The sequence below is a fragment of the Miniopterus schreibersii genome (assembly GCF_964146895.1).
Source record: "Miniopterus schreibersii genome assembly, chromosome: 12".
Taxonomy (NCBI): Eukaryota; Metazoa; Chordata; class Mammalia; order Chiroptera; family Miniopteridae; genus Miniopterus; species Miniopterus schreibersii.
In genome coordinates, this window is record NC_138112.1 from 47,356,756 (window position 1) to 47,383,971 (window position 27,216).

The window sequence follows — 27,216 nt, forward strand, 5'->3', positions numbered from 1 at the left end:
TGAGCTGTGCCCGCGGAGGAGGATCCCCTCTGCGTGCAGTTCATGATGTGGACAGGGCCACGGAACAGGGTCAGATCGGGAGGGGACTGCCCAGCTTTCCCCCTTAGGCTTGCAGAGCGCCTCCCCTCCCGCGGTCCCACTCACGGTGGTGGCCGTCTTCCCTGGAGGCTCCCACCCCAGGGGAGGTCCCTAAGAAAGGCAAGGTGCCCACTGTGGGGACTGAGTTGGCTCTGCCCGGCCAGGAGGATTCTGATTTGAGAGCAGAGAGCGTGGGGCAGGCTCAGTCCCCAGGAGTGATGGGCGGGGGCAGAGGCCAGGCAGAGCTACCTCTGCCAGCTGCAGGGGCGTCCACGGCGCTGCTCCTGGACTTGGGAGAGGGTGAGCTCCCTGCCTGGCCACACTTTGCCCCCCGGCCCAAATGTGCCCCCAGACCTCCTCCCAGGTTTCTTCTTGGGCTGCCACAGAGGCCAAGACTCGTCTTCCCCACCTGAGCCCATCAGCCGCTATTGTCTTTACACATCCATTTGCTCTGCTTTTCGGGGGGGATGCTGCTGAGAGGAGACAGAGGAATGGGAGCCCCTCCCAAATCATGGCCACTGTCACCGCCTCATGCAAACATCCCTGTTGTGCCTGTGCAAGCTGACCAGGCCTGCTTTGTGCGGAGCGGGTTGGAAGCCACTGGCTTGGTCTGTGTGGGGACCAGAGCGAACCGAGTGACCAGCATAAGTCTGTGCGGGGGATGGGACAGATTGAGTGGTCAGACTGGGTCTGCATGGGGACAGAGGAGGCTGTGTGGCTGGGCCTAGTCTGTATGGAGACTGGGGCAGACTGATCAGATTGGATCTGTATGGGGGACAGAGAAGACTGTGTGGCAGGGCCTAGTCTGTATGGGGGGCGGAGCATACAGAGTGACTAGATTAGAGAGATATGGGGGGCGGGCAGGCTATGTGATCAGATAGGGTGTGTGGTGGACAGCGTGAAATGAGTGAGCAGATGGGATCCAAATGCGGACTGGGGTAGAGTCGATGGATGGGGTCTGGATGGGGCTAGGGAAGCCTGAGCTGGGTAAAGATGGGAGGCAGCCAAACTCTGGTCAGCAGCAGAGGGGTCAGAAAAGGCTGCCTCTCTGGACTGGAGTGTTTCAGCATGTCTGTCTGTCTGCCCCCTGAGCTGTGTCTGGCCCTCTACCCATGTCTGCATCCACACCATCCTGTCTCATCGGCCTGGCCTTGGGCCCTGGGCCCAGCCCCCAGCACCGCGCTTGCTGGGCCCATCACTCATCTTTTTGCAAACTTTGAGCAAACCCAGGATCCCCTCTTTTGCAGCACTGTGGGCAGCCTGTGGGCTACCTGATGAGCCGGAACTCCCAGCCTTGTGCCTCCCTCCACGGCCCCTCACTTTTCGGTCCTCAGGGACAGGCTGCCCTTTGCCAATGCCCCACCTCCGGCCTGTCCCCCCCACTAAACAGTTTTCAGTGTCTCAATAGCTTCTGCTTATATGTTTGAAGATTCCAAACTGAATGGGGAGGTGGCGAAGGCCGCGCTGGCGAACGAAGACTGCCCCCACATAGACCAGGCCCTCACTCCTGATGAGGGCCTGCCCTTTACGCGCTCGGGCACCCGCGAGAGATACGGACCCTGCTTCCTCTTATCAACCGGGGAGTACACGTGCCCACCTGGTGGAGGAATGAGAAAGGGTATGTAGAGGAGGCTGGGGCACTGCATCAGCCGGGCCGCCTCGCGCTCCTGCAGATGGGTGGGCAGGGTGGCGGGCAAGGGGCGCTGAGGGGCAGGCAGGCACACTGATGGGGGGCAGGGAGCAGAAGGAGCCCCAGGGTTGGTCCCCTGAGACCTGAGTTGTTCTCTCCTAAGTGGAATGTCAAAGCAGCAGAGAGAACCTGAGGTCCAGGCAGCTGTGGGTTGGTATTAAGGGTTAGTATTTAAGGGGTAGGAGGGTAGGAGGGACCTGGAGACAGGCTGGTTGGCTGACTGTGGGCCATGACCCTAAAGAAGAGGGGTACCCAGGGATGCGGGAGGAGCCTCGATTGCTCCAGGCTGCTCTGACAAATGGCAGGTCAGACCCAAAAGGCAAAGTGTTCTTCCCATCCAGTGGTTGAGGAGGGCAGTGGGTGGACCTGGCCTGGCCAGGACCCTGTGGGATTAGCCACCCAAGATCCATGTTCTGGAAGAGGTATCCTTTAAAGAGAATCCACAGACCATTGGGAGGGGAGCCATGAAGAAAAGGGTGGCTTCAGGCCTTGGGGTTGAAGCCAGTGTCCCTGCAGAGGTTAGGTGTGTGCCAGTCAGAATATTGCTAATGGCAGAGAATTTGCCAAGAGAAGGTTGTTAACACAGGACTCTGTGCAGCCCCTTCCATCCCCAGGGCCCATTAGCCAGGTCCTGGGTGTGGTCAGCGCCCCCTTGTGGTTGGTGAAGGCTGACTCCATGGTGGTCTCCTCTCAAGGACTCCTTCTACCAGATCCTTATCTTAGGCTGACACCCTGGGGAAAGGCTTCTACTAGAGCTTGATAGAGAATGGGCTGGAGAGAGGTTGGGGCGGGAGCCCAGAGCACCCTAGCTCCAGGCTCCAGGCCTTGGCCCGTGGCCCAGAAGGTGGAGAAAGCCATCCTCAGCACAGGGGACTGGCTGGGCAGCTCGTGCATGTCTGGGAACACCTCCTGCTCACATGGGATGCATGCTGACCAGGGTGAGCAGGTTGGGCCACAGCGATAGTTGGTTTTTTAGAGCAACAGTTGGTGTACCCTGTGGCCATTCACAACTGCTCCAGTATTTGAAGTGGTTCAACAATACACAGGGAGAAAATGCAGAATTCAAAATAAAAGGCAAACCCAGACGAGGAGAGGCAGCCTACACTGAGATGGGGAAGTCTTTTGGTCACTGGTGCTTAGTGTGCCCACCTGATCCAGGCTGGTCCCTGCTTCCTTGCCCTGCCTGGAGGTCCCTTGGACCCCAGTGCGGCATAGCGCTCCCCGCATGGTGCTGCATGGCGGAGGGCTGCCGGCCTGGGAGGGGGGTGGGCCCATCCTTGGCACCTTCCATGGATAGGCCTAATGCATCTGGCTTTCCCCTCAGTGGAGGCTCTAGAATGCCAGGAGCAGGGGCAGGCCAGGGGAGGGAGGGGGAAGCAGGTAGACCTTTCCCAGTGGCTGTGCTCTGCCTGGTAAGGTCTCATGGGCTGCCTGCCTCCTTCATCTTGAGCGTTGGACCAGTCTGTGTGGCCTGGAGCAGAAAGGAGAGTTTACTGTGCTTCCAGAAGTCCAGGAAGTGTGGGACAGAAGGAGCCCTCTCTCCTTGTAGTTGCCCAGCGGAAGCCACTGTCCACAGGCAGTACCCACTCCCCAATCCCAGAGGCCTGGGTGCCAGAATCTTTGGGAGGCACCCAGGGTGAAGTGCCCCCACCCACATCCACCTAGCCCTGCTCTCATGGAGTCATGACAGCCGCTGGTGACTTGCTTTTCTCAGGATAATTCCAGGCCGTAAGCCATGTGCAGAGTAGCAGAGGAGTTAGGGCCTCTACCCGGTCCCCAGGAGGGAGAGGAAGAGGCGTGCTAGGCTGGCTCACTGCATGGGAAACCAGGCCAGCTGGAGAAGAATCTGCCTGCCTCTGCATGCGGCTGTTCTGTCTTTCCTCCTCCTTCCTTAAAAACTAAGTACCAAGCGGGATGGGAGAGCCAAGAAGAGACGCTCAAGTGTTAATTGTATTCTTTACATACAGATCTTTGCAAAGAAAGCCCTGTCATTGCTAAGTATATGCCGACAGAGGCTGTGAGAGTGACTTGACCAGGCGGCTTGGCCGAGGACACTGGTGGCTATTAAGCATCTGGGTGGACCTGCAGCCCCTCCTCACCCTCGGACAGAGTAAATTCACGCCATGCAGGTTTGCCGGACGAGTCCGAGTGGCCCAGGCATTGTACTAGGACGGACGTAGCTTTTTCTACGGCCAAATGGTAACTGACCGTAGAGGATTTCTTTTCCTTCTTTTCATTTTTAAAAAATTTTATTTTATTCGGGGAGGGAGGTGGAGGGGTTCCTTAGCATGACTTGCATGAAGTTAAACAGAAAACCCAGCCAACCAAACCCACCCACCCCCCTGCAACTGTATGATTACCCTAAACAACGAAAAGAAAAAAAGCAGAAGTCCTCTATTTTCTTTCAAAGCTTTTTACTTTTATACATGTTGGAGCCAGACTGTAAGGGCGTTCGGTAGAAACCTGTACATTTCTGGGGCAGGGGTGGGGGTGGGCAGAGGGGTGGGGACAGGAACAGATTGTTTCCCTTTTTGTACACGAGATCGAGAGGAAAGGTTCCTAAAAGGGCAGTTGGTCAGTCATCGGTCATATTGACCTCACCTTCATAATTCATCTCTCACGTGGAAACTGAGAACTTTGCTCCAAATAGAATTGTGGAAACTCGCACTGCCGCCTTCTTCCCTCTGTTTGGCCTGCTTGTGACCCAGCGGACATCACCCCAAGACCCCTGACAGCGGCTAGTCTAGGTTGATCCTATCATCTCTTTCGGTGTGTAGATCCAGTGTGACCAGCTTTCATAACAAATTGTTCATAGTAAATACTCAACACCGTATGGATTTCCACGTGTTTCTTTAGAGCACCGAAAGATCAGGACCACAGGAGGGGCGGCCCTCCTCCTCCTTCACTAAGGCACAACCTGGCATTGTATGCAACTTAGTACTTCAGAGTAAAAACTGCATGCCCAATGTTATGCAAAGCGATTCTAGCATGAAATAAATTTTGTATCACGGTTTCTGTATAGTCTAAAGCAGATTTGTTTTCCTGAAGCAATGGGAGGTTTGCAGAGACACATGTCTGCATCTCGAATAAATATAGTATTTTCCCAAAAGAAACAGAGGACAGTAGCTTGGCTTTGGTCTGATTCTAAAATTAGTGGCTGGGGGGTGGGGGTGGGGAAGGATGATATTTTTGAAAAACACATGCTTGAGTTGAAAAAAATGCAACATCTCGAGCTCTTGCTGCAGCTCGCAACATTTCCTGGAAAGAGAGCAATGCTGCTTTAGTTCCACACCCTCCCCTCCCTGGGCCCTGGCCCGAGAAAATAAAAAGCTGACTTTCGAGATGAAGCACGGATCTGGGTTTTTATTGCCTCAGTCAGTGTCGCAGTTTGGTTCTGGGCCTAAGGAAGAAGTTGCTCTCTAAACAGCCCCCTGCAGATCCTGTTGGCTGGGGGAGGGAGACAGCTCTCAGGAAGGGCTGGGCATGCAAGGACCTGACCTAAGACAAGCACATCCTCCAGGGGTTCATCAACACGGCAGCTTCTCTGTGGAGTCATGCCATAGTCATGACTCCTTGTATCTGGCGATGTGAGAGCCACTCCCACGCTCCCCTTCTAGGTGTAGACCACCGTCACCTCCCTCCTAGGGCCATTCTTGAGTCTGATCTAGCCAGAGGCAGGAGTCTGACTGACAGGTCTAGGTGCCCTATCCTGCTGCACCCTTGCTAGGCCCAGTCTGGTGGAGCACCTTATGGCATACCCCTCACTCAGCCCAGAGGTGTCTTGGAAGGGGTGGAGACCTCTCCTAGGGATCTTGATTTGCATGGGTTGTTCACTTGGTTTTGGTTGGGGGTAGAGTGGGGGATTGGGGTTCCAATTCTTTTCCTAACCAGTAGAGAATTTAGAAATGCTCAGGTGGAAAGGTTTCCAATGGTCATGGTAGTCAACCTCTGAATGGAGGCCCACAGAGGAGTGACCTGCCCAGGGCCACAAAGAAGTGGGTGTCAGTCTCCCCTTGATTTCAGTCAATGATCAGATGTGAGGGGAGCTGAAAGTGGGGCCCGATTTTCATCTAACAGTTTTGAACACCCTCTAAGCATTTGCCTCAACTTCCTAATGCCCTGTGAGGCCTGGGAACCAAGGGGTGGGGGTCGGTGGGGTGAGTACAGTAAGGCCTCTGCCCAGGGCTCCTGTAGCCAAGGGGCTACCAGATTTACGCTGTGTATGTAACAGCCATTCATAAGGACCAGGGCATAGAAGCCAAGCAGCTTCGGCTGCTGCAGGGCAGGTCGCGTGGCCTCCCTCTATCTGGGCTCTACCTTGGAGGAAGTGCCTCTGGTGGACTCAGGTGGGACTCAACGCAAAGCCATTTGGCATGTGGGTTTTCAAGGACCATACAGCTCATGGGGAAAGGAGATTAACATACACCGAGAATCTGTTATGTGTCGAGCACGTGAGAAAAGTTGACTAATGAGAACCCACAGTGATTCAACATGCCCATTATAGAGGCAAGAGAGTAAGGCACAAAAGTAACTGGCCCAGAGCCACACAGCCAATGAAGCCAAGATTTTAAACCCAGGTAGTCTGACTCCAGAGCTTGGGTTAAGCTGTCCCAAGGCCCTCCTGGAGCTGGAGGTGGAACTGATAGGAACACTAGAATTGCTGCTCCTGAATCCCAGAACCCTCATAACCTGGCTGCCTGCCCTTCATGAATTGCCATGGGGTGACCAAGGGGCCACTTCACATGCTGCTCCGAACTATCCACACACATCTGACCATCTCACTCCCTGCTTAAACACCCTGCTGCCCTAAGAATGGGGTTGAATCTCCTTAAATTAGCTGTCAAGGCCTCTCCTCTCCCAGCTTGCACTTCCCCCTGTGCTCCAGTCAGTGATTCTCCAAACTTGCAGCAGCTACACATATGCACCGTAGGACCTAGAACTCCCTCCCTCTAGCCCATCCCTGTCATTTCCCAATAATATGCTAACTCCCAATTTCAACTGATCACTAAGTTACTTCACTCAGAAGTGGTGGGTGTGTGGGGGGCTGGGGGAGGGCTCTACTCTGAGCTCTAGGCCTGGATTCACGCTTTCCAAGCACGATCTCATGTAGTCTTGTTCTGATGGCCCACTGGGACCAGAGGCGGTGGGTGTGTCAAGATGGGGTCCCTGCCATCAGGAGGGGGAGTGTGTGTGTGGCAGGTTAGGAGGTGAACATCCCACTAACCCTTGGTACATAGTGGGCCATCACCCATCTCTGTGGAGCGCGGCCCAAGACCTGCGAGCACACAGCAGGGTCCCCCCTCTTCATTTCTCTCTTCTCCTCCCACACGAGGAGTGTGAGGGCCAATTTACCCAGTCTATCAGAAAAAAAGTAATTCCTAAAAATGAGTGCGTATTTTCTCAAGTCGGCTCCTCTGGTTCACTTGCTACCCAGGTGGATATTGACAGTCAAATGGTTATGCTATCCAGGATGAGTGGGGGTGAGGGGCCATAGCTCCCACTCTCTTAACCTCCCCAGTCCACCGTGGCCCTAAAGGTGTAGGGACAAGTTCATTCACTAACAGTTTCTGGGCACTTCCTCTGTAGAAGGACCCCTCCTTAGAGAAAGGGTCCCAGAATCTATCTGGCCCTGGCCCTGGCCCTGGCTCCGAAGAGCTCAGGGTCCATTGGGAAGGATGGGCTTGAACACCTACAAGTCTGAGAGAGAGCAATAGGGATCAAAGGGCCCAGAAAAAGAATCCTGGAGGCACTGTCAACAGCCCCCCTCCCCCCCAGCCCCGGAGCGTTCAGTCACTCAGCAGATCAGGCCCACGAACTGCCCTAAAGAAAGCTTGCCTGCCGCTACCCGGAGGGCCAAGCATTGGATCTCAAGGTGACGGCACAGTCTGCGGTGTCTTCTACTGCCAAGAGCCATTCATTGTCCCGTGTGGATTATCTGTGCCCTGCATGCTTCCAAGAGGGTCTGACTCAGGCTCTGAGCGAGAGCTAGAGGCTCAGGGCTGCTGCACCACCTGTTTCAGGCTGGGAAGGAGCCTCGAGACACTTCTTTCTTGTGCCCACCAGGCCTCAGAAGAGGGACTAGGGCACTGCCACTCTGTGAGAGGGTGTGGCGATTCCTCGTGAGGAAACCCTGTCTCGTAGGTATGGGTGGTGGCCAGTAATAGTGGGCTGGCTCCAGCATGGGTCATCCCTGGGCCATCGATCACTTCACCTCTGAGGGCTCAGTCACCCTGGCAAGACCAGCTCAGAGTGCATAGCAATGTCCTGCCTCCTGTTCCACAAGTGTTTGGGGATGCACTGGCCTCACTGGGTCCAGGAGGTGGGGGACAAGCATTTGCTGGCCTGGGCAGCAATGTTTCCAGGTACAGTCCTGGGAGCAGGACCTGTGCCTTCCTGTTCAAGGTCAGCCAATGCTGTGGGTGATCTCTAGCTGCAGGCCTGGGGAGCTCAGGATTGCCCTCATCCCCACTCTCCTGAGCTGACCCCCTCTTGTCCTAGGGCTACCCCTTGTCTGCCTCGCCCCCTTGTCTGAGCCCTAAATGTGTCACCTCCCAATCAGGACCCAGGGACAGGAGTGATAGGTACGGTCTTGAGATGGTACCTTCCCCCTTTTAGGCCTCTGTTTTCCCACATGAACAATGAAAATACTGAATAAGGTCTGTGGTTTTAACCCTTTCTCTAGGACCCCTCGTCAAGTGAAACCTTATGTAAAGTCTAGATAGTGTGTAGTGTAAAGTATGTAGCGTAAATGAAAATGAAGCTGCTGTGCATCAGGTGGAGGGTGGGGACCACTTGGCCTTCCTTTACCCATAGCCCACCAGGTGGCCACTGAGTTTTCAGGACACTCCCAGGGCTCTGATGTAGTGTGAGGCCCGAGGCTAGAACGTAACTACAGGTCCTCCTGCTCTGATGTCCTGGGGTTTTGCAACTTGCTAAAGCCATCGGAGCCTAGCGCTCTCAGACCCAAACCTTCTCCTGTGTGATGAAGGGAAGGCCATATGGGATGGGCACAGACCTGGCTGGATAGCTGAGGCCACTGCTACTGAGTCTCCTGGAAAAAGCTGCTTTCTGAAACCCTCTGGCCAAAGGTCTGCTGCCAGTCACAGGAGAAAGGAACTATGTCCCCCAGGGCCATGGCTGCCACCAGGAAGCCGGGGCCTGGGGTCTAGCCTGGTCCCCATTTCACTTGAGGGCCCTCTTCCTGCAGATGCTAGGGCCTGGGGGCGGATGTGAGGGACTAGGGTCTTGATGTTGCTGTCCCTGCAGACCCCCTTCCCATGCTGTGGCCTGTCCCTCACCTGAAACTACACAGCTTGGCAATTACAGTCACACAGACTAGCTCCAGAGTCCTGCCTGGCTCAGATGAAGACATCAATCTTCTGAGAGCTTCAGAATGGTGAGTTCTGGATTACAGATTCCTCTGTCTGTCCCAGGGGTCTCCTCTCCAGGCCTTGTCTCTTCCTTCACTTACTCATCTCCACTTCCTTCCACCCCCACTCCAGAGCCTTCCTCCCCTGGTCTTAGTCACCAAGATAAGAACTCCTTCCTGTCCAGGTATCCAGCCACCTGATCAGGGTGCTTTGATATCTTTGAACCAAAAAGCTACATGCTCTGAGCCCTGAGAATGAAACCCAGGAGAGGCACATGGCTGCTCTGAGCATGACCTAGGAACTCTCAGTCTTACTGAATTGAAGGCTGCTGGACCAGAACGACCACTGGGGATAGGGCTGGGTTTCTGTCCCCACCAGGGAGGGAGAGCCTGGAGCTTTCCTGCACTGCCCATGTCCTTTGGCAAGGACCTAACCCTCATTCTCATCTGCTGGGGGGAAAAGATGTCTCCCAGAGCCCCAGACACCAGGCAGGCAGCCTCCCATCATTCCAGCCAGTAGTCAGCTCAACCATAGTGCCTCTAAAGCCCTTCCTGGCCAACCCCACAACCTGACACAGCCATTCTCCAGGAGGTTTTGTGTGGGGAGAGCCACTTTATTAAAGGGTCTCTGTCATAAGCCCCCCACTTCTGCACCTGTCAGGTTGGCTTTGGGTAGATGGTCCTGGTTGTGTTTCCTTCCAGTTTCCCTCTTGGTCTATGGCTTCCTGAGACTTGGCATCCTCGCTGGCATCTGGGGAAGGGAGGGCTGGCAGCTGGCAGAGGGCCAGGGAGTGGCCAGCCCCACAGCCCACAAGGAGTCCTGACGACGACCGCAGAGCCTGCACAGGCTTCGGGGCCCAGACGTCGGCTTCGCTGTTGTCCCCACACATTCCGTGCTCGTTCCAGCCCCAAGAGTAGCACACCCCACCTGTGAAGGAGAGAAAAGACTGCTGGAGAAGCCGTTTGGGTTTTGGATAGGTGGCTGACACACTCACCCTGGGGGCACAGGGGACATCATAACCCCCATTTACACATGAAGAAACCAAAGCTCAGGGACACCTGGTGGCATGCTCACTATCCCTGCTTCCACTCCCACCAACCCACACTTGCTCTGCCCCAAACCTGGCTTTCCCCCCTTGGCCCTCCCCTTATTGTCACCTCCCAATATGTGATCTAAGACCTAAAAATGCTGTTTCCAAAAATATCTCAAATCCTTCCACGTCCCTCCCTCTCCACTGCCACCACCCCCTCCATCCCAACACCGTCCTCTCCAACGGAGCTGCTCAGCATCCACTCGGATCTTCAAAGAGCATCCAGCAGACACCTCTGCGCCTGCAAATCTACTCACGTCACTACCCTGCTTAAACCCTCCAGTCACTTCCCACCACCCTTAAGACCTTTCCTTGGCCTGTGACTATCTTCCTGGCCTCCCCTGGCACAACTCTACCCCCACCCTCTGCACTCCAGATGCCGCCTTCTTCCAGCTCCTCTACAGTGTCCCGTGGGACCTTCCTTTCTCTTGAAGTCCTTGCTTTACTGGTCTCCAGGTTTCCTCCTCACCCTTTGGATTGCAGCTGAAATGTCTGCTCAGCCACCAGATTCCCTAGCTGCCCAGTCCAACTGTGATTCCTGTCACTGCCCTGTCCTTTGGTCCTTTGCCAGGGTAGGCCGCACAGAGACGACCTGCGCGGTGGTGTTTACTATCCCTTCTCAGACCGTTCTCTCCCCAGCGAGGCAAAGAGCTCGTATGTTCTGTTCACTGTTCTACCCACAGTTGGTACCACTGTTCTGTTCACAGTTGGTACCCAATAAGGGTTTATTAATGATAAGAGACTGAATGAATTCAGAGCCACACAGCAAGAAAGTATCAAAGCCAGCATTCAAGCCCAGGTCTCTCCGCCAGGCCACCAGCTCCCACCCGACCATGGCACCTCTTCCTAGGGTTTGGACCCTTTCCTAGGGTCGAAACTCACAGTTTTCTGTAATTGTTTAAAATTTTTTCTGGATATAAAAGTAATGCATCTTCATGGAAAAATGGAAAATATGGATGAGCGTAAAGAAAATTAGACTTCCAGAATTTTGTCCACTACTACAAATATTTTAGATATCTCTTTCAAACTTTAATTTGTGAAATTTGTAAATATTTGTATATATTTTGTCCTGTTTTTACCCCTTAATATTTCTCCATGGAACTGCAAATTATTCAAAAAGTAAATTAAAAATAATTTGTTTGAAATTTTCAAATAGCTTAATATGCAGAAAGGTACAAAAAATAATTCAACAAAAAGACACATAACATCCCTACCCAGATTTAGAACATTAGTTAACATTTTGCCATATTGTTTCAACCCTTCTTTTAAAAAAGTCAAATCAATCAAGCTGGCATACAATATTTGAATGCTTGTTTAATATTTTCTACATATCCATCCTTAAAGACTATGCAATATTTTTAGTTTGTTTATAGTATCATTCAAATATGTATTGATACTATTATCAAATATGTATTTTTATGACTTGCTCTTTACATAGCATTGTTTTTGAAATTTATCTGAGCTGCTTGTTATGGATCTGGTTTATTTATTTTAATTGTGTAGAGTATCCAAGTATGTATAAATCACATTTTGCATATCCATTTCCCTTATCCATTTTCAATTCTTTAATGAAAAATTGTTGCTATTATAAACAGCACTGCAATGAACATCCTTGAACATGTCTCCTTGTACAAATTGGTGTTTGTGCAGGGTTGATCCCTAGAAGTGACTGTGGTGGATCACATTTAATTGTACTAGGTATGAACAAATAGCTCTCCACAGAGGCTGCAGTCATGTATAGTCCCATCAGCAATGGATATGAAATGGTTTCCCTCTATATTTGCCTTTAGATTCTTGCAGTTCTGGTAAGTACATTTAATTCAAGTGCACCTCCTGACTACTAGTGAGATGCGCATCACTTTATGTCCACTGGCCCTAAGTTGCCTCTTCTATGAATTGCCTATATCCATTCTTTGCCTGTTTTGCTCTTTGGTTGTTTGCCTTTTTCTTATTGATTTGTAAGTTTTCTTTGTGTATCTTTTGTTTATATGATTCTTTGTGGTTAAATGTACTGCAAGTGTCTTCTCCCAGGAGTCTGTGGTGTGTCCCTTCGCTTTGTTTATGGTGTCATTTGTTGTACAGATTTATTTAAAATGACTGCCTAATTGTTCATTATGGAGGTTAAACAATTTTCTTAACCTATATCCTATTGTCAGATAAGTAGGTTATTCCTAATTTTTCATTATTTTGTATAACATTCTATAGACATCTTTATGCACAAACCTTTGTCTATCTAATTATGTTCTCAAATGAGGCTCTTAGAATGGGAATTCCTAGTCAAAGGGCATGGACCTTTTCAGGGTTCCTGAGTGCTGTTTTGAGTGCTGCCAGGATACTTTCAGAAAGGTCATCGGGTATACCTATGGCAATCTGGGGGAGTCTGTTTCACTCCAGCATTGCCAGTATTTATTAGTTACTACAGTGTTTAAGAATCTTTCATAATTTGAAAACAAAAATTATATCTCACTGTTTTGACTTTTATTTTTTTACTACCATTGAAATTGAAAATTAAGTCTTACGTTTCTCAGGAATTTGGATCTCCTCTTTTGTGTATTATCTGTCCCATTATCTTTTTCCTACTTAGCATAGAAAAGTGTAAGTGCTCAGACCCCAGAGTTAGATGGCCTGGGTTCAAATCCCAGCTCCTCCATTTATTAACTGAGTATCCCCGGGTAAGTTACTTAGCCTCTCTGTGCCTCAGTTCCCTAATTTGTTAAATGGGAATGAATGGAAGTACTTTTATCATGAAGTTCTTCACAAGGATTAAATGAGTAAGAATGCATAAAACACTTAGAATGGTGCCTGGCACGTGGTACTACATAAATACTAGCTATTGTTGTTGTCATTGACTAACAGTCTTGTTGTTTTAAATATTTTTAAGAATAGTAATTCTTCTTCTGTCATATCTGGCATAAATATTTTTTCTCAGTTTGACTTAAAATTTTGTTTTGGGTCTTTGATATAAAACATAAGTTTTATGGTTCTAAGTATTAAAATTGATTGATCTTTTATAATTTCTTCCGTTGTTTGTAAGAACTGAAAGCCTATGCCTATCTAGATCAGAAAATATCCTTTTTGATTTTTCAATGATTTCAATTCTGTATTCTTTACATCTCACTCACTATCCACCGAAACTCTGTTTTAACAGAGGGAGGTGGGCTGCCCAGGATTCCCCTTCCCCTACCTTTCCCCTTATGGGAAGGCGATACTTGGTCTACAGCTTGGGTGTGGGGGACACGGATGCCTGCCTGTGGGCCCTGGGTGAGGAAATGCACGCAGAGAGGATGCCCCCCAGGAGGCGGCGAAGCAGAGTGTCCGCCAGGCGGGAGAGCGCGAGAGGCTTAGGACCTTCAGGCCCAGCGCAGCACCTGGTGTGGGCCCCGTGCCCAGCCCTGGGGAGTGGCACCAGCTGACGGTCAGCAGGGATGGGGGCGGGAGGAAGGCAGGGCTGACCTACCAGCAGGACTCGGCACAGCGGGCAGCTGGCAGGTCCCCCTCCTCCTGCCAAAGGAAACGCGCTCGGAGGAAGCCGCGCTCCGGGCCGGGGTAGCCGAGGCCTTGAGCCAGGGCTTTCATGCCCACTGGGTCGAGAGGCCTGGCAGAGCCCCAGAAATGCCTGCCCCCAATACTCCCAAAGAAACTCACTTGAGGTTAGGTACTTTGTAGTCTTTATCTCCTTTAATTCTAACCACCTCTGAGGCATCCATGTTTTATAGATTTTTCTCGTTTTATAGATGACACTGAGGCCTGGAACTGAGGCAGTGTCGCTACAGAATCTGTACTGAACTTCATATGTTATATATCAGGGTTTGCAAAATTAGTCTATAAAGGCAGATAGTAAATATTTTAGGTCTGAGGGCCTCATTTGGTTTCTGTCACATTGGGCCATACAAAACAGGCCGTGGGTCAGATCTACCCAGTGGGTTCTACTCTGCTGGCCTCTGGTACATCTATAATACTATTTTCTATGGGTTGTGCTTGCTGTCCTGGGTCCCACACCAACACACAGCTGTGTTATAATTGTACTGAGGTCCCCAATGACCTGACAGGGTTGCCAGGAGGACTGCATGAGCAGAGATATATACATATATAATACCCCAGCATAGCACCCGACACACAGTGACAGCTCATGCCCACATATGAGGCAGACACTGGGGAGGGGCAAGTGGCAGAGAGGAGAGGGAGGGGCATCACCAGATGGGAAGGCCTCAGGTGGAATGAGGAGTCTGAAGGCTCTGAACAGTTTAAAACAACCTCAGAAAGTGAGAGACTGGCTACCCACCCACCCCACTAGGACCCACAGCAGGACGTCTTTAAATACTGAGCTCCTCTAGCATTTTAGCATAGCCCCTGCCCGCCCCCCACCACTTAGGGCCAACCTTTTGGGGACAGGAAGGGCCTCTGGACTCGCACGATGCCACCATGTGGGCTGTTCTCGTGTATAAAGGGGAGGAAGGAGAACGTCTCACGGTAAACTTTCATGAAGCTAACTAGAATACAGAGCACCCTGTTTTCAAAACAGCTGAGTTACAGGCGGGCTTCCAGCTTTACTGAGGGCCTTCTGCACTGTGCCCAGCATGTGCCAGGTCCTTGAGGACACTGACACCCACCTGATTCACCCAGACTGCTTTGCTGGCCCTGGAGCACACAGCTGAGCCTCGAGTGGAGAGGGATTTCCTAGCCTCATAGAGTTCAGGCCCCCTGCTTATAGGGCTCAACAGATTTGGCCTGACCAGGATGTGACAAGTGACAGAGCTCATGGCCCACCACACTTGCGTCAGCCTAAGAGCCCTGCAGGCAGCGGAACCTTGGGACTGGCAGGGTCCCTGGCACAGGCTACACACAATACCCAAATCTGTTCAGGCCTTGTGGCACCTGCCTGAGCTTCTTGGCAACCTGGGTCCTCACCAGGCCTTATGGTGCTGGGACTACAGCCCAGTGAGGGGAACGGCGAAATTTCTGCTGGAGGCCTTGCCAAGAAGGGGCAAACACCTGAGCATGTATAGTAGAGCTTCCTGATGGTCCCTGAACCACAGAATGAAGACTTCCCAACCTCTCCTGCAGCTGGGTGTGGCCAGTGAGATGTCAGCTGAAAGGTTTGTAATAGCTTATGGTAACCTGCCTTCAAAGACAGATGGCATGTCCCCTCTGTACCTTCTTCTCTCTTCCTTCCTTCCTTCTTGTCACTGGGAATGTGGATGTGATAGCTGGAGCTCTAGCTGCCATCTCACACCATAAGGATCAAGGCTGCAACCTAGAGATGCTGCTTCTCAGGTTCCTACAAATATAACCTCAATTCCCACAACAACCGTATAAGGTGTTACTATCTCCATTTTACAGATGAGGTAACTAGGATCAGAGAGGTGAAATAACTCGTCCATGGTCACATGGCCAGTCTAGCCAAGACCAGAATACAGGGCTCCCAAGTCTCAGGTTCCTTCACTAGTTCCAAACCATATGAAAATGGTAATACAATCAGTGAATAGTTAGTGTGTGCCAGGCCCTGAGGTAAACACTTTTAAGTATTAATTCACTGAATCCCTAAAACAAGCCTATAGGTACAATCTAACATTACCCCCATTTTCCAGAGAGGCGAGAACTGTGCAAGGTAACAGAGCCAGTGAGAAGCAGAGCGGGTCTCAACCCAGGCAGTCTGACTCCAGGACCTCTTCTGTTAATATACAGTCCTCTCTAGCAAAAACCCTGCTTCCCAGGTCATTAAGAAAAGGTACAGAGAAGCAGCCCACCTGTGTGGGGACAAGATCAGCGATGGAAGGCAGGGCTGTAGCTGGTGAGAGAAGCGCTCTGTGGAGCAGAAACCTCGAGGAGCCTTGTGGGCGCTGCGGCCAAGGCTGAGGAAGCCGAAGAAGGCCTGCCCCTCCTGCACCTGGTGGGGGTGGGGAGAGGAGGGAGGGAGGTCTGGGGTGGAAAAGTCAGGCGGTAATGGTTTGCCTTGTCTCCTCCAGTCAAGGACCTCACTGCAGAGAGACAGGAGGGGTGAGGTTCGAGCACCTCACAGAGAGGAAGGCTCTGGAATCAGGAAGTTGATAAATGTCACTGTGGACACAGCTGACCTGAGTCCAGCAACTTTGGGAAAAACTTCTGAGTGTGCAGCCAACTAAGTTCATGGAGATCTCACCCTTCTGGCAGTAATTGGTCCCCAAGGTTCTGCTGTGAGCAAGGAACAGTGAGGAAGGAGCCCAGAATTCAGGCCTCCTGAGTGTTCTGGGTCTGGGTGGCAACTTCAGGAAGGAGGTTCAGGCCCTCGCCCTCTCTTGTCCGGACAACAGACAGCTACTCTATCTTGTACGCTGAGGCAGCCGGCCTGGATGAGGGAAGTCAGGGTGGAATAGTGGGGTCTAGGTCCTCCCCTGGACAATTTCCTGTCTCCCCACCATCGACAAGACCCAAAACACAGAGGAATCTGGCCACTTCTCACCAGCCGCAGCACCTCACATTGGTACTCCTGCAAAGGGCTTCCTAACTGGTCTCTCTCTGCTGCCTCCATTGTCCTCATGGTCTATTCTCCACACAGAACTGAGAAATCCTGTTAAAACCTAAGTCAGATGTGGCACTGCTCTGCTTAGAATCCTCTTACTCAGATAAACAGCAGCTGGTCGATCTCCAGCTTCCTCTTTGACCTCATGTCCTGTCATGTTCCACCTTGTTGACATCACCATAGCTACACTGACTTCCTGTTCTCCAAACAGTACTCGCCTCAGGACCTTTGCACTTGCTGTCCCTGCTATCAGGAGTGCTCTTGCCCTTGATAACCACAGGTTCACTCCCTCATGTTGTTCAGGTATTTGTTCAAATGTCACCCTGAGAGGCCTTCCTTGACAACGCCATATAAAACAGGAACCTACACCCTTCCCCATCTCTATTTCCTTACTTGCTTTATTTCTTTATATATATTTTTTTACTGTTTGTTTATCATTTCTCTCTCCTGACCAGAACACAAGCTCTTTGAGGGCAGGGACTCTCATTTGTTGCTGTATCCCAGCACCTGAAACTGTACTTGGCATATATTAGTGCTCAATAAATACCTGCTGTGCACATGAACAAACGAATGAACAAATGAATGAATGGCTAGCAAGAGAATGAAGCTGCCTTATTAGCTCTAAGAGGGCCAAAAGATTGCCCGTGGATGTGGGGTGTGGACGCCACGGGAAGGCCGGTTTCCGCCCACCATCAGGAAGGACGCTGCCCTGCCCCGGGAGGTTCTGTGCCCCCAGCTGGTGAGAGCATTCCTACAGTGGGCAGAGTCGGGGTGAGAGAAACAAAGGTCCCTCTGATCCTCGGAACTTATGTGGTGTGTGGGTGAGTGTGAATGTGTCTGTGTGGGTGAGAGAGAGAGAGAAGGAAGGTAGAGGCAAGGAGCTGAGTAAGAGAACACACACCCAGGCCCTCAGGCTGGCTCCCACAGACACAACAGAGGAATGGCCTGGTTCAGATGGTAAATAAAAATGTGCTGCCTTTCTAGGTTTGCCCTCACAGGTCTCATTCAAGAATGGGAACTGCCCTAGAACTTCTTTGAGAACCCCATAGCTCAAAAAGTTGTTCAGTTCTCTCCACCAATCTCTATCCCTTTACATAAGAGAGAACCGAGGCCCAGCGTGGGTGGTCTGGTACCAGAGGTCCCGGTCGACACACCTTCACTGCTCTCCACCTCGCTCTGCGTCACTGTAGGCTCCACATTTTTGATGGCTAGAGAAGCCCGGTGAGGAAGGCATCTGGATCAACACTGTATGGAAGAGGAAGGTGAGTCTGGGAGAGGTTCAGAAACAACCAAGTCAAGAGCGGCAAAGGCCAGCGCTCTCCCCCCTCCCCTTTCCCCACCCTCAGGAGCAGGAGGTGCTGTGGCTGCTGTGGATACATTTCCTTAGTCACCTGCAGAAAGAGTGTGCTGTCGCACGTTGGCTCCACTGGGTGACTATTCTTAGATCTAGGGAGCTAAGGATGATGGATTTAGAACTTACGAGGTGGAAACATGTTGGCCTGTTTTATAAACAACTGAAATCCTCCCCACAGACTGTCTTTCTGAATTCTGTGTTCTCTGTTAGCACTGCTAGCTCGCTGGGCTTCTTGGCTGTACTGGCGAGGGACAGAAAAGGCAACTAACCCTCTTGAGGGCCTACTAGGACCTCCTGTGGTGCTAAGGACTTTTGCATGACCCATCCCATTTAACAGAGCAGCCTTGGGGAGACGGCATTGGCCACACTCTGTGGATGAAGAAACAGAGGCTGGGGAGGGCCAGAAATGAGCACACCCTAGGATGAGGCTCCAGAGCTGGGCTGTGATGAGTAAGCCCAATGTGGAGTCTGGGGCTGCCAGCGGGGGTCCGGCCCTGGGGTGGAGCAGCAAAGGCACCATATGGCACTTTTGGAGTTTATTCCCATTAAGAGTCTGCAGGCAGCTCTCTTATCCTCTAAGATTTCCTCACTCCAGGTGACATTATCCTCCCTCTGTATGACCTGGTGGCCTGTCCCCATGGCCAGTCAGGGCCGCCTCCTCTCAGTAGGTTCCAGGTAGTCATCATCCCTCTGTAAGTGTGGTGCCCAGTCCAACCAAGCCCATCCAGACGCACACCTTGCCCCAGAGGCTGCCTCGATCAGTTCAGCCTGAGGTCACTTAGCTGCACTAAAGTCCAAGTCCACTGCCTCTTGCTGAGCCCACAGCCCACCTATACTCCTAAACTGTTTCCGCATGAACTGCTGCACTATGTGTCTCCTGGCCTGGCCTTATGCTGGTGTTTTGAACCTGGCCAGAAATTTCAGTGGTCTCCACTAAATATCATCTTATTAAATGAACACAGAAATCTCTGAGGGGCACCAGTAGAGGGGCAGGGGCCCAGAAGTGGCTCAGAAGTCAGGAAATCTCCAGTGTGGAGAGGAGGCTGGGAGTTAGAGCAACAGTGGGGTAGGAGTAAGAAGGTCTGTTACGGAACCCAGCAGTGAGTCCAGAAGAATCCACACCAGATGAGAAGAGAAGGGTTCTAGAGCTCACTGAGAAGCCACTGATGACACAAACCCAAGAAGGAGTTCTCCCTAGGGTTTCCAATCCTATCGCTTAATAAACACCGAGTGTCTGCTCTGTGTTTGGTGGTGCACCCAGTGGTATCCTTCTCTCCGGCCACACTGACCTCTTTGCTGTTCCTCCAGCTGGCCAGTCATGCGTCCGGCTTTGGTGTTTGTACTAACTGCTCCCTCTGCCTGGAACACTCCTCCTCAGGCATCCACATGGCTCCCTCTCTCTCTCCATTTGGGTCTTAGTTCAATGTCATGTTCTCAGGGTGCCTTCCCTGATCACTCAACCCCATCCTTCTGTCCCCCTCACCACTGCTTTATTTTCCTTCCTAGCACATCACCCCCCCCCCCCCATCATATACTCATTTGTCTGTCTTCCCACTCAAATGGACAGCTCTGTGAGAATAATTTCATTTTGTTCAACTGCTGTATCCCGGCACTTAGAACAGTTTTGGGTACATAAAAGGTGCTCAATAAATGTTTGTTTTAGGAATGAATATGTGTCACTTCCCCAGGAGGAGCTTATTCCCTTGAGAGGAAGCCAAGTCCAAGAACAGGGCGGGCCGTCCACAGGGGTCACCAATCCGAAGGGACTGTGTGTGGAGGGGCGGTCAGGGCAGCCTGTGAAGGCACTTGCAGTTCATAGGGAACCTGCAGCCTCAGCTGGGGGGAGGCAGACATTAGAGCTAAAGAGCGATAGGTTCCACTTCCAGCTCTAGTACCAGCCCTGTCGTGCGTGGCAGGCCTGGCCAGGAGTGTGGGGCCACTAACTCAGCACATGGTCTTGGGTGAGTCACAGCCTCTCCCAGGGCCTCCATGTCTGTACCTAGGAGCTGAAGGCACCAGCTTTGCTGATATCCAAGGGGCCTTCCAGGTCTAATGGTTCATGTTTCAAGACAACGGAGAGTGCTTTCCAACATACTCCGGCTGCCACTCCACAGCACATCTGAACCTGCTGGGGCCGCAGCCTTGCTAGCTTGAGGTGGCCAAGAGAGACACCATTGCTGACAACAGCGCCTTGTTCCCAGTCACTGCGCTGGAGTTTCAGACTTTCCAAAGCCCCACTTCAAACCCGAAGCAGGGAGACCAGGGAGCAAGCATGTCTAGAAAAGAGGTAGCTCACTTAAGAGCTGTACCCTGGTAAGTAAGGGGGTTGTGACCAATATCAAGGCATTTTGACTCCAAGCCCTGTGCTCCTTTCCCTCACTGGGGTCATATCTTAGGAAGAACTACAGACCCAAAGGGCCTTCCTTCAGTGGAGAGACCATAAGAGTTGGAGTCAGAAGCTGGGCCACACCCTGCTCTAGCTCTTCCTGCTGAGTGCTTTGGGGCCAGCCCCCGGTACTGAGTCTCAGTGTCTTCACCCGCAATGTGGGCTATTACTCCTGACGATCCAAGTGCTGTGGTGAGGTTCACGTGCGAGTGAATGGAACCTTTTGTATATTAGAAAGCTATATGTTAATTAGCACTAATACCATACATTGTGCCCAAAGGCCAGGAGGAACCTACTCCATCTATCTTTCAAGAAACCCACAGCCCTAGGAAGTACACATCCTGGGCCACAGGCAGCTGGGTTCGGGACCTGAATGGGCAAGTCACTTTACTGTGTAGGCTGAGCTACACACGACAGACTGGACCTGGCCTGGCTCCAGTCCTACACAGACCAAATGGTACCAAAGCTAAAAACGCTTGACTGGCGTGTGGAGCCCATCAATGTGGACAGTTCTTTATTCTGAGCATTCATCCCGTTAACAAACATCCTTCTAAGACCAATTCCGGATGAAGTACTATTTGGGCGCTTTATGTGTACAAGGGAAGAGGAGGTTGGAGGAGCACAGATAAATAAGACAGTCCCCATTTTTAAGGAATTGCCAACCTCTTAATAGCTAACATCCCCTGAGCTCTTACTACATACCAGGAACGGTCCTGTGATACTTCCACATCCCCCTCCACACCCATAACACCACAATAGGGTAGGAATGTTCAGGATCCCTATTGCACCCCTGAAGAAGCTGAGGCTCAGGCCCACCTGAAAACTAAATAGTGGCGCCAGGACTCGAATCAATGTCAGTCTGTTTCCAGATCCTAAGCTCTTAACCGCTGTGCTCTATGGCCTCTATCGCTGGTGGCCTTAGGCAAGCATCTTCCTTGTGGGTCTCCATTCCCCTATGAAATGTGGAGGTTCAATGATTCCAGTGGGTACAAGAGATATTGCAAACAACTGTGAGCAAAAACAGAAAGCAAGAGATGCCCACCTCAAGCAGGTGCTGAGTGGGAGGTGTGGTGATCAGCTCCCACACCGCAGGGGAAGGCCGAGGACAGCATCTGGGTGGTGTAAGGCCAACGTCAGGCTTTTACCACACACACGGCTCAAACTGGCAAGTTTCAGAGAAACATGGCTGACGCCTGGCCACCTCCACCAATGTCCTTTCTCCCACCAAACTGAACTGCCCCCCATCTACACACTCATCTACCTCCCCAGATGGACCTTTGTTCATACTGTTCCCCCTACTCTTCCTCATCTCTTACTTTTCTCCTCCAGGAAGTCTACTCTGATCCTGTAGTTTTTGCCAATAGCCTACAATAGACAGAACAGCTTTAAGAGCCACTTAAATACCATTTCATCAAGAAACCCACATGTCAGTGGGACAGCATTTTCCTTTAAGATCCTGGTCCTTGGTGCATAGCTCCCTGTCGTTACAATTTGCTCTGTCTCTAACAGAGAAGGAGCAGTGGCCCTTCTCCATCTGAGTTTTTCACGGCAGCAGATGCCAGTAAGGTTGCCTGGAGAGTCTGGAATTGCCATGTTGCCATGGTAACGGCAGACCAAGGTTCGATGCTTTATCCCTGATGAGCTGCCCTGGCAGTGCCATGCCAGGCTGCTGGTGGAATCTTCCCTGATGAACCAAAAAAAATCCATTAGTGGACAAGAAACTGCTCCATGGTGCCGAGGTTTAGCTCCTGCAAACACACTTGTGGGCCACTCACTCAGCCCCTCGGTTGATAAGGAAGCCAGGCCCTGGCTCTCTGCACTGTGGCTCACTCAGGGGGTAATATGGTTTTTAATGGCTCAGCCAACAAAGTAGGCCCTCCCCCACTCCAGCCCCCAAATTACCACTTCTCTTGTTTGATGCCGCCAACCAGGGATCTGCCGACGTGGACCCTGGCAATTAGCACAGCACCCGCATTTGTTGGGGAATTAAGAGCCACTGATTAGCCTAATTCTACGCCATTTACAGGCAGTGAATGTCAGCCTGAGATTGGCTTTTCCAAATGGTGGCCCAGAGGGTGGCATGATCATGGCCTGAGTTTGAAATGGAGGCAAGGGCCTGGTGGGGCAGAAATTAACCAGGAGGGACAGCAGGACTCGCCTCTGGACCTGGCTATGTATCGACCTTTGCCTCCCCTAGTCCTGCCCACCTAAGGTAACTGAAGACCAGAAGGAGGTGTATCCACACAGAGGTCATGCCTATTTCCAAGTCAATACTGACCAGAAAGGGACCCAAATCCCTTTGACAGCCTCCCTGATGATACACACTGGGAATGCCCAGCCATAGAACTAGTGAGCCCTGAACTAGGACTTTAGGGGGCTGGAAGCCTGAGTAAATCTCTGGATGGCTAGGCAGGACCCTGACACTCTGCCGAGACTCTCTCGCCATCCCACCTCCTAAGGTCCTGAGCCTTTTATCTGTCCCCCAAGTTGTTGTCTGGAGCCCCTTAGAGTTTGAATGCCCCATAAGAATTACCTTAAGATTCCTGCTGTCACACCCCTCACCCCCTGCTGAAGGACCCCAAATGGGCCCTACAGGATATGGACATTCCCAGCATTATACAGGCCCCTATACCTTGGATGGTTGGTCCCCATCTGGACCCAGCAGGAGTCAATTCCATAGCTAGCATGGCTCCCTGGGTTTCTACCCTCTCCCGCCAATTTGCTTGTATGCAATACACATGACCATGCGAGCTGGCTAACTTAACACGTGCCAAAGACACTAGAGAACTTCCTGATCCCTCCACAGAAATTCATAGACACAGGCCTGGCTGGAAGGCCTTGACAACTGAGCTTCCCTAATTCAAACTCTAGCTTGCTTGAAAATGGGCCAATCCAGGTCTTTCCAGACACTCATAAAACATTTATTGAATTTTACTTGGTAGCTGACATGAGGACACAGAGTGAGCCATTCATCACATCTGACATCAAGAAATATATAATCTGAGTGATCAGGGGAGACTTCCCAGTGGGAAAAAAGTTATGGACAAGGGGAGGAAGGGCGATCCAAGTAGGAAGAATGGTACGAACAAAGGCCTTGCTGAGGAGGAGATGGAGCTTGTAGAGCTAATGGTGGCAGTTCAGTCTGGTAGAAGAAGAGGAAGTGCAAAAAGTAGTAGAAGGGCCCTGGCTTGCATTGCTCAGTGGTTAGAGCGTTGGCCTGAGCACCAGAGGGTTGCAGGTTCAATCCCTGGCCCAGGTCGGGTGTGTTCAGGAGGAAACCAACCCATGTGTCTCTCACACATGGACTTCTCTCTCTCTCTCTCCCCCCATCCTCCCTCCCCCCTCCCTCCCTCCCTTTCACTCTCTCTAAAAATCAATGGAAAACATATCCTTGGTGAGGATTTAAAAAAAAAGAATTGGAGAAATAAATAAATCTGAGATGATAGATACAGGGTATATCACTGCAGATGGCTCAAAAAATAGAATCCTCAACATGCCTGACTAAGGATTTTGGACTTCACTCAGCAGCCACTGGAAGCCACTAAGGCTTTCGGGTAAGGGAGGAGCTGAGTCAGAGCTGTGCTTCAGGAGAAAAAGCTGGAGAATAACACCATCATTGCCATGTTGGCATCACGGCAGGTAACGTTCACGTGCTCCTAGGCTGTGCTGGGCACTTTTCTAAACTTGAGACTGAATATGGCAGAGGGGCTACAGGCAGATCTGTTTGGAGGCGGAGGCAGAGTCCAGGAGAAAGAGAACGAGCAGAGCCTGAGCTGTCTCAGAGGCGGTGGGATGCAGAAGAGAGATGTTTAGAGAGAAAGCAAGGAGGCAGGGCCAAGGTGACTTGAGATCTGCGAAGCTGTGGGTACAGGGGGCTGAGAGGAGTCAGACAGCCTTGGCCAGAAGACGGGCAGGATGGAGGTCACATGGAGGTCTAGGATGGGCAATTCTTTGATTCATAGGCCTGGTAAATGAACATAGAATCCAATTCCAAGGACACAATCAAAATATTCCTCTTGTTACCTTGAGTTCAGGAAAACATTTGGGGAGAAAAAGACAATGAAAGACAATGAAAGAAGGGCAGCTATCCCAGGAAGACTTACTTTTCCACATTCTACCCTGGTCCTGCTAATCAAGAACCTGCTGGCTAGAGTGAGAAGGAAAAGAAGTGGAGAAGGTGTGGCTCCTCCTGGCTTTGACACTTGTGTCTTCTTGATAGAGGTCTTTCTGTCATGATATGCATCACACTGGGGCCCCCAGATAGGCAGGGAGTCCTGCCTCATTTGCTGCTCTGTCCTGTAGGTACCACTGGTACCCACCCTGGGGACAAGGGCCTTCAGATGGAAAGTAAAAGCTGCCTCCTCGGAGACTGGTCTCATGAGCCACATGAACCCTCTGCTCTAGTCAGGAGGGCTTCTCACCCTGCTCCGCCCTCACCTGTACTCCACAGTCTCTCCTATGCTCATGCGCCCTCCTGCCCCCAGCCAGGAAGGCCCTCGTCCATTTCTCTTGGGCCAGTCCAAATCCTAGTCTAGCCTTCAAGGCTCAGCTCCAGGCCTTATTCCTCTAAAAACTCTGTAACAATCACTCCTTCCCTGAGCTGCAGTACTTAGAATGGAAGTTTTAGAGCAGGAAGGGAACCTCGAGATCACTGGGCTGACCCTCTCAGCTCTACATAAGAGGAAACTGGGGCCTGGAGAAGGGAAGAACTTGCCCAAGACAGAAGAAGGGCTATGGCTAGAATCCAAGTCCATAGATTCCCTGGACTACCTCCCGTGAACTTGTAGCTTGGCTTTGTTTCGCCTGCCCATGTCACAAACTGTGAGACTGCCTGGGAGACGATGCCTCTTGTATCTCTATATCCTGTGACTAGCACAGAGCCCTGGATGACAGGTAGCTCAGAGAACAGAATCCTCAGTAGCCAAAGGCTCGGGAAGACAACAGGTCCTGAGGAAAAGCAAGACACAGGTGAAGGAGGGTAAGAAAAACTGCTCCTTCCAGCAATTCTCCACTGTTCTGGGGTGCAAGCCAAGCCCGGCCACTGGACTGGGGGCGGGAATAGAGATGATGCAGTCAAAGGGCTTTTACATCCAAAAGAGAATTTCACTTCCAGTGCCAATGTTCTAGCCCAGAGCTTCCTGGGAGAGCAGCTTGCAGAGGCTGGCAGAGGGGTCATGATAAGGTCAGCTGCCAGCTGAGGGACACTGGTGATGGTGGCAGCAACAGCTGAGGGAAAATTTTTCTTTTCAAGTTAAACCTTCAGATTTTTAGAGCAAGAAGAACTCTACAATCACCCAGTCCAATTCCAATTTTTTCAAATGGGGAAACAGGTGTTGGGTAAGGAAAGAGACTTGATCAGGGTCACAGCCAGGACGCAGTCCTGGGTCTCTAGATCCCACCCTGCAGGGCAACCTTTCTCAGTAGGGTCCCACCTGGGTATAGAAGGAGGGCACCTTCAGGGTCAAATGGTCATCAATTTCTACGTTGTTTTTTAAAATGTCAAAATACAGTTACTGGCAGGCCAGTGATTCAAGTTTAAAGAAAAGTATTGGGTTTGACTAAGGCTCCAAGTGAAGAAGCCACTTGAGATCACACAGCTAGAAAAAGGTGGAGCCAAAACTCAAGCACAGATTCATCTCGTTCCGAAGTCCACCCTTTCTGCACCGGCTCAGGTGGCCACGCAGGCTGCCTCTATGCTCAGAACAGAGGAAGAAAGGCAGGACAGAGGAAGAAAGGCAGGACAGAGGGAGAAAGGCAGGACAGGCAGACATCCTGAGCAGTCAGAGAAAGGACTTCATTACAGAGGAGTCCTGGGTGAGCGCCCTCCTTGGCCGCAGGTCCTGTGCTAGATGCTGGAGGAAGAGGAAATGAGGTCCAGGAGTGCAGATTCCAAATGAGCAGCTACAAAGGTTGGAAGAGAAACAAGCCCAGTGTTTTAAATTCTGAAGTGAGAACGAGGCTGAGGAACAGTACAGGGAAGGGACAATGTGATGGGACACTGGCAGGGTCCTGCCTGAAGACGGTGTGCCCCCAGTATAGCCACCTCTGTACTCACAGAGCACAGCACAGCTCAGCACCTAGCACATAAGGCACTCAATGCGGAGCTGAGAGTCAGCACACGGAGAAAGGAGACTTCTACCCCCAAGGGAATTGAGATGCAGCTCCAGTGCCTACAGAGAAACGGTCAGCCACCAAATGGGCCCTGTGCCCCCTCCATTTGGAGAAGGGGCAGGAGGCAGCTGGCAAGTCCAAAAATGCTGACACAGAGAGGGACAGAGCTTCCAGGCCCAACCGACTTCTCCATGACAACAAGCTCACAGAAAACTGCACAGGAGACTGAGAATCCAGTTTTTAAATAATGACACAAAGCACTCTCAGTCTAAAACCACACATGCAAAGCAATAGCTCCTGCCTCTTAGCCCCCTCGGGGGCGGGACACAGTTACTAGACAGGTACCTCCTTCTCTCCTGCCGTTCCCCTGCCCAGGGCCCGTGTGCCCCTCCTGCGGTCTACTTTTCTGAGAGCTGCCAAGCAGACTCTCTTGCTTGGAGTATACACCTCAGGGCATTGCATCAACTCTGACAAGCGAGTGTAGAGGCTCCACCAGGGTTGGGGCCGGCTGGGTCCTTCGGCAAACAGGTGTGACAGCCAGCTTTCTGTCGCACCACAGCAGCAATGGCTGAGGGCGATGGGGGACCAAGAAGAGCAGGGTAGAGGCTTTTCCTCCTCTGTCTCCTGATGGTCAAATC

The 27,216-nt window shown here is 51.4% G+C and overlaps 2 protein-coding genes across 11 annotated transcripts in view; one reads left to right on the plus strand and one right to left on the minus strand.

Moving 5' to 3' along the window:
* KCNC1 (potassium voltage-gated channel subfamily C member 1) overlaps positions 1-5,113 on the plus strand; it is a 42,243-nt gene extending 37,130 nt beyond the window's left edge. The window contains exons 3-4 of the mRNA XM_081154310.1: positions 1,508-1,696; positions 3,736-5,113. Of these exons, the coding sequence (XP_081010436.1) occupies positions 1,508-1,696; positions 3,736-3,800 (254 nt within the window). The 3' untranslated portion in view covers positions 3,801-5,113. The remainder of the gene's footprint in view (positions 1-1,507; positions 1,697-3,735) is intronic.
* Positions 2,559-27,216, minus strand: part of SERGEF (secretion regulating guanine nucleotide exchange factor) — a 177,475-nt gene continuing 152,817 nt past the window's right edge. For 3 of the 10 annotated variants that reach the window (XM_081154315.1, XM_081154312.1, XM_081154314.1), the window contains 2 exons: positions 9,792-10,065; positions 2,559-5,026 (listed from right to left, as the gene is read on the minus strand). In XM_081154315.1, the coding sequence (XP_081010441.1) occupies positions 4,792-5,026; positions 9,792-10,065 (509 nt within the window). In that variant the 3' untranslated portion in view covers positions 2,559-4,791. Of the gene's footprint in view, positions 5,027-7,610; positions 10,066-27,216 lie in introns of those variants that run through there. The other 7 variants (XM_081154318.1, XM_081154320.1, XM_081154316.1 and 4 more) reach the window with 5 other exon arrangements.